The following is a 6,205-nucleotide window of genomic DNA, read 5'->3' on the forward strand; positions in this document are numbered from 1 at the left end:
GATAGTTTAGACTGAAGGACAAGGGACCAAAATATAAAAATGCTGATAAATCCCAGAAGTCTTGCAAGGTTAGTCAGGAACAAAATGGTTCCATTGACATTTCAGATAGAAAAAGGGTATCCTTTATTTGTCATTTTTAAGATTTATGACTTGAAAACAGTGCTGAATCCATCAAGAGGCAGAAACTATCCTGGTGACTGAGCTGCTCGGGCTTGCACTATAAATAACACATATGTGGACCACAGCTTACAAAGAGACAATAACCACAGGCACCCAGCTGAGGCCAAGTCTTTGGAGGCAACCCAGCAAACCGAAGCTCTTTGGCCCGAGCCCATAGCAAACAGTGCTTCAGGCAACGATGCATCACAGCTTCATCTTGCAGAGTTCCACCAAACTGGCTGCAGGATGCCGCTCCAGACTTAACCCACAAAGTCCCTCCTCTGCTACCAAGCTACATTAAAAATGTTTTGCCTCAGTTTACAGTTCTCATCGAGCCACGGTACCCAGAGAGCCCCCAGCATCGTAACATTTCACTTTTTTTTTCTTGTGGGAAACAAGGCAATGACTTGATCTATAGATATCCAAGGATCTGCAAGGATTTGGCCATTTGATGGGCCTGGCACATGTGTCAGCAAGAAGAGCTCTGGGGTTTGCAGCACCATCCCAGTTGTGTTGTACCATACTGGTTAGACAGGTATTGTGTAAACAGCCTTTGTGCAGACAGACACACACACACATTTCATCTCATAAACTCTCACACACACTGAAGTGATGTGGGACATCATTATCGTGAGGAGCAGAGGGGGGACATAGTAACCGATCATTTGCCAGACAGAAGAATTGTTGGGAGAAGAAAGGGCTCAGGCGTGTGAGCGGTGTAGCCAACACTACACTGTTACCTGGCAGAGATGAAAAATAGGATGAAATACTGTGGCGTGTACTACAGCTGAAGAGGCTGAGGCAATATTTCTAAGACTGAAGTGCTTCAGCTCTTTCAGTCACAGGAACTACCTGTTTCAGGTCCAGTATGGGACTATCTCATCCAAAGATGACCAAACTTGTTCCAAGTCAAAGCTTTGGTGCACAGAGCAGAACCTGTTCCTATTGGTGCATCTTTGCTCTTATTCCTTGTCATAAAACTTATGTCATATGATCCATGACTTGGATTTGCACTCAGGTCCCCCATCCTGCACCAGATAGTAAGGCACAGGTGGAGAGACATTGCAGAACGTGCCTACTGGGGTGACCAAGCTGCACATGTGAATGGACTTTGCCCTCTGAACCCCGTTTTTGCTCAGCAGATGGGCCGGGTGAGCACCACTAATGACCATGTGTTCCCTTTCAGTATGACCATCTGGACGCAGACTGGATGGGGATGCCCCCCCTGCCCTCCCCTCGATGCCTCTTTGGCCTGGGGGAGGCGGAAAACTCCATTTTTGTGGTCGGAGGGAAAGAACTGAAAGAGGGAGAAAAGACCCTGGATTCAGTCCTGTGCTACGACCGGCTGTAAGTGTTCACGCGTGAGTGCGGGACAGGAGGTGGTTGACAGGAGAAGGCGAAGGAACTGCCATGCAAAACAACTCCAGCGCTCCAGGGACCGAAAGGTTTTGGAGACAGGGCTCAAACTCTGCATCCTGGTGCTGGGACTGTCTCAAGCTGTACCCTGGGGCTCTGAGCTGTCTCTCTCCAGCTGCTTCGTTTATTGTAACTGAACCGTCAGGAGATGGAAGCCGTAGTGGGGATATTACGTTATCAGGGAGAAAACTTAGCAGATGCTTACATGGGATCTCTTCAGAGAAGCAAGGGGAGTTTTTCCTTCTGCTCTTGCCCATTGGTTTGACGGTTCAGCGACCCTCGTGGTCCCACCAGGAGTGGCTTTGGACAGGAAAGTGTGAAAGTATCCAGATGTGGCACTGAGTGGCCCACTCTAAGAGATATAGGGCTTAATATACAATTATTTTTGCACGTCTCTGACCCAGGTTATGCCATGAGTTTATTAAAAGACACCGTCCCGTTCTGCTCGCAGGAGGCAGAAGCATCCAAAGGCTGCTCCCCTCTGCCTCAAAGAGGCAGAACAGTAGGCGTTAACAAGCCTTTGCTGGGTCTATATTTAGATGTGTGTGCTTCAAAGTCTGTTTCATAGGCAGAGATTTGAAACCAGTTTCATTCCCACAGAACGGGGCATTTGTCTGTGCCTGCAGACTCCGGGAAAAGACATGTCTGCCCTCACTAAGTCCTCAGGGGGTGCTTTAAATACCGATTTGAAGCTGGTAGAGTTATGATCAGTACCACTGGTATTTCTAGTATTATTTAAGTCAAAACTTCAACTGTAACAAACCTGGAGAGGGCAAGCTGCTGGTCTATGGGATCAAATATTTGCCCAGAGTGGTTGGGTAATTAGAAAGTGCTCAGCCATCTCAGTTCTCAGATAAAATAAAGTGCAGGTCTTGGGGGCTACAACCTACATATATGAAAAGTGGGGATGAGTGTAAGCTACATGAACAGCTATCTCTTGAGAAATTGGTCAGCTCTATTTGGGTACCAGTTTTGGGGTTCCAAAGTCTTATAGCTACATCCTCAGCTGCCTTGGAGCTAACTCAGAGCCTTCAACACTGCTCTGCACAAGGAAAGGTGGACATACTCACCATGGGTCCTTTCTGAGTGTTGGCCAATCATTGCACCTCAAAGTAGGAGGTGATGGACAAAAAATAAATTTTTCTTCATGATCTTGCAACCCCTGAGTCACATGGGTTTTAATTTTTTACATAATGCAGAAATCTCTGTCTTATCTGTGTCTAGTGGTTGTAAATGAGGTGAGGTCCTGGGAGAAGAGATGCTGCCTATGCACAAAGACCAAAAGTAGAGAATGCTGCAGTTAAGAATGAGCATTAGCATAAACATCCTGCATATTTTGTTTTCCCTGGTTTCTTTAGGATCAGAAAATTTACTGATTGAATACTATCTCATCGGAAACCTCATATTGCTGAGACTGTGTTTTCTGTTTGTCGGGACCTGTGCTCTACCTCTAGGTCTGGAAAGAGCCACATACTCTGGGCCTCATCCAGCAAGCTACAAATCCTTTCGCTTCCCATCTTTCCAGGTCCTTCAAGTGGGGTGAAGCCGATTCCCTTCCCTACGCAGTCTACGGCCACGCGGTGGTATCGCACAAGGACCTTGTCTACGTCATTGGTGGCAAAGGAAGCGACAAGTAAGTCAAAAAGCAAGACAAACACAGGGAGTCATCCCCCAAACTAGTGGGAGTGCAGAGCAGGAGTTGGTACCTCCCCAGCCTGGATGTTACGGGTTAAGGAGGGCTGGACGTGGTGTGAGATGTTGGATCCTTCCCTCTCAGCTCACTTCTGTGACTGCAGCCCTTTCCAAGCCTTTAGGAGTCCTACAGGGACATCAGGGAGATGGGAAGGCACCATCCCCTTTACTCACAATAAATAAATATTGCACAGACCAGGAGAGGTGCTGAAAAGCAAGAAGCCCCTACACACTGAGGGTCTCCTCTCTTGGACTTGTGGAACAGTGTGGTCCAAATATTCAAATCCAGATGGGCATTTGCAATAGGGGTGAAAAACTTCATCAAAACTGACCCTCATCCTGCTCTCCCTACAGGAGATGGGCTTAGCGGAAAGAGAGCCTCCTGGGTAGCATTGCAGTGATTTCTGTGCAAGGCAGAAGTGTGACTGTTTGCAGAGCAAACATGCCACAACCCAGCAAAGACAGATCCCGCTCTGAGAGGATTACGGTCTGCAGTGTGAGCATGCATACATGCACGCACCTCACATTGCTGTCCCGGGGAGCGGGGACGTTACTGATGACATTTCACAGCCTCAGGTTGGATCAGCAGCTCTGAAACACTGTCTGATGGCTGTATGCGAGGTCCTGAGGCAGTTACCTACGTGGGCCCCTTCTGTCAAGCTTTTAGGACTCCAATCCAAAGCAGGCATGCCAGGAGGGGATATATTACACACACAAATGATGTCTCCAGACATCAGCATCCGTGGGTGCACACCCAAGCAAAGGCACTCATGCTGATGCAGAGGAGCAGTCCTTTCTAGAGACCCCACGTTCTTCCCAGCAGACATCCCCCAGCTCTTGCAGTGCCAGCTGCCCCTCGGCAAGCGATCGAGGCTCCTTCTCTCTCTCATCTTTCTCTAGGAAGTGCCTGAAGAAGGTGTGTGTCTACGACCCATCCAAGTTTGAGTGGAAGGAGCTGGCTCCCATGAAAACTGCCCGGTCCCTGTTTGGAGCCACTGTGCATAAAGACAAAATCTACGTGGCTGCTGGCGTGACTGACTCTGGCTTGACCAAATCCGTGGAAGTCTATGACATTGCCACCAACAAGTACGTACCTGAGCACACCTTCAGGGCATAGTTACACAAGGGGCAGCTTCAGGTGTACATTAAGCAAATTCCAACCATTCTGGAGCTTGCTGGCAACTCAAAATACCAGTTCCTCCCAGTCTGTATTCCTTGGCCACCTGGGCGTCACCAATGCCACTGGAGTTGGGCTGTGGATCATCTCAGGCTTACCTTCAAAGCCGTTTCACCAACGGGTGCAGTCCTTGGGTTACCTGCAGGGCTGTAGCTTCATCTGGGCAGCTTCACCCAACGCAACAGACTCTCTGACTTTGGGTGGGCCTTGCAGCTGGCTGGGCCACCACTGCTGGGACCTGCTGGTCCATGCCAGGTGTGTTTCACAGCTCACCTTAAGTGAAGTTCAACTACGATGCTGGAAACAGAGACCTCAACAACAGTCAGTGTCTGATCCCAGCCTATGTAGGCAAGTTAATCTGTCACTGGTTAATTCAGTTGTCGATTCCCGATTCAAGGCCAGCCTTGGCGCACAGGTAGGCAGGGTGCACTAACCTGTGCCCTCTCTTGACGTGGCAGGTGGGACACTTTCACCGAGTTCCCTCAGGAGCGCAGCTCGGTCAGCCTGGTGAGCTTGGCTGGGGTGCTCTACCTGCTCGGAGGGTTTGCCACAGTGGAAACAGAGTCGGGAGAGCTGGTACCAACGGAACTGAATGACGTTTGGAGGTGACGATCTTCCGCGGGGTTGTCCCTGGGAGCATGGGAGGGATGTTAGAGCCACTGAGGGGACAGATAGTTTCTGTCTGTCTTGGTGCCTTCAGCATGAGATGGGTGTTGTTACCCCAGCACAAGCCTGCAGGCTCAGCGCAGGGGCTCTGGGTGACTTTTCCCTGTGCTGTGCGGGAAGGCAGGTTAGGTGATTCAGTGATCTCTCCCACCCTCATATAGCAACGTACCAGGGAGAATCTGCTCCTTTACTTTTGTTGCTGCGTTGACATTTTCCAAGGAGCTGGTTCCAGACGTCCCCTTCAGTGTGCAGCAGTGTTTGTGCCATGTATGCTCTCCCTGGGAAAAGCCAGTGCTCGAGCTGGGGATCAGATGGTCTCATGTGTGAGCAAAGTGGGCAGAAAGCACTTTCTGAGGGCGGCTCTTTGGCATTAGCTGTGCCCATCCTCCACATCCGTGGCTCTAGAGCACCCTCAGCAGGCACCCGCTGGCCTTCACCATGGATGTTCTGTCTTGGTGCCATCAACCCATTTCCCAGCGGAAAACCAAGCCCTTCCCAGTGAGACAAGAGGCTGACATCCATATCCCCTAGTCTGGCAGTGCATACCAGAGCACACCAGGGCTCAAAGTCCCCGTGCAGCTTCCACGGGTATCTTGTGGCCAAACAATGTCTGTGGGACATCACACCATGCACCAAGGCTCCCACCACTATGGAGAGCAGCTGAAGTGAGGGAGGGGAGATGCTTTCCTCACCGTAACTGTCCGTCTGTCTCTCCCCAGGTATGATGAAGAGCAGAAGAAGTGGGAAGGGGTCCTCCGGGAGATCCAGTACGCCTCTGGTGCCACTTTCCTTCCTGTGCGCCTCAATGTTTTGCGCCTTACGAAGATGTAGTGAGGCGCGATTTATTTTTTTTCCATGGGGGTCTGGGGCAAGGAGGGATGGGGGGAGGTGAGGCCATGCTTATCAGCTCAGAGATGTGGCATTTGGATACTGTGTAGGACATTGCATCTGTGATTGGCACCATTTTAGTCAAATGGCAAAGGGGGAAAATTATCTTGAAGCCCCATGGGAACTTGAAGATGCTCACAAGACGGCTAGAGAAGGGATTTGGAGCCTGCAAGGAGCTGGGGTAGTTCGAGAAGCATGGAGCAATGA

At 50.1% G+C, this 6,205-nt stretch overlaps 1 protein-coding gene across 1 annotated transcript in view; it reads left to right on the forward strand.

Annotated features, from left to right (window-relative positions):
- KLHL40 (kelch-like family member 40) overlaps positions 1-5,941 on the forward strand; it is an 8,978-nt gene extending 3,037 nt beyond the window's left edge. The window contains exons 2-6 of the mRNA XM_010156177.1: positions 1,346-1,506; positions 3,101-3,208; positions 4,168-4,353; positions 4,903-5,049; positions 5,830-5,941. Of these exons, the coding sequence (XP_010154479.1) occupies positions 1,346-1,506; positions 3,101-3,208; positions 4,168-4,353; positions 4,903-5,049; positions 5,830-5,941 (714 nt within the window). The remainder of the gene's footprint in view (positions 1-1,345; positions 1,507-3,100; positions 3,209-4,167; positions 4,354-4,902; positions 5,050-5,829) is intronic.
- Positions 5,942-6,205: the final 264 nt, after the last annotated feature.

The sequence above is a fragment of the Eurypyga helias genome, unplaced genomic scaffold (assembly GCF_000690775.1).
Source record: "Eurypyga helias isolate BGI_N326 unplaced genomic scaffold, ASM69077v1 scaffold12567, whole genome shotgun sequence".
Lineage (NCBI taxonomy): Eukaryota > Metazoa > Chordata > Aves > Eurypygiformes > Eurypygidae > Eurypyga > Eurypyga helias.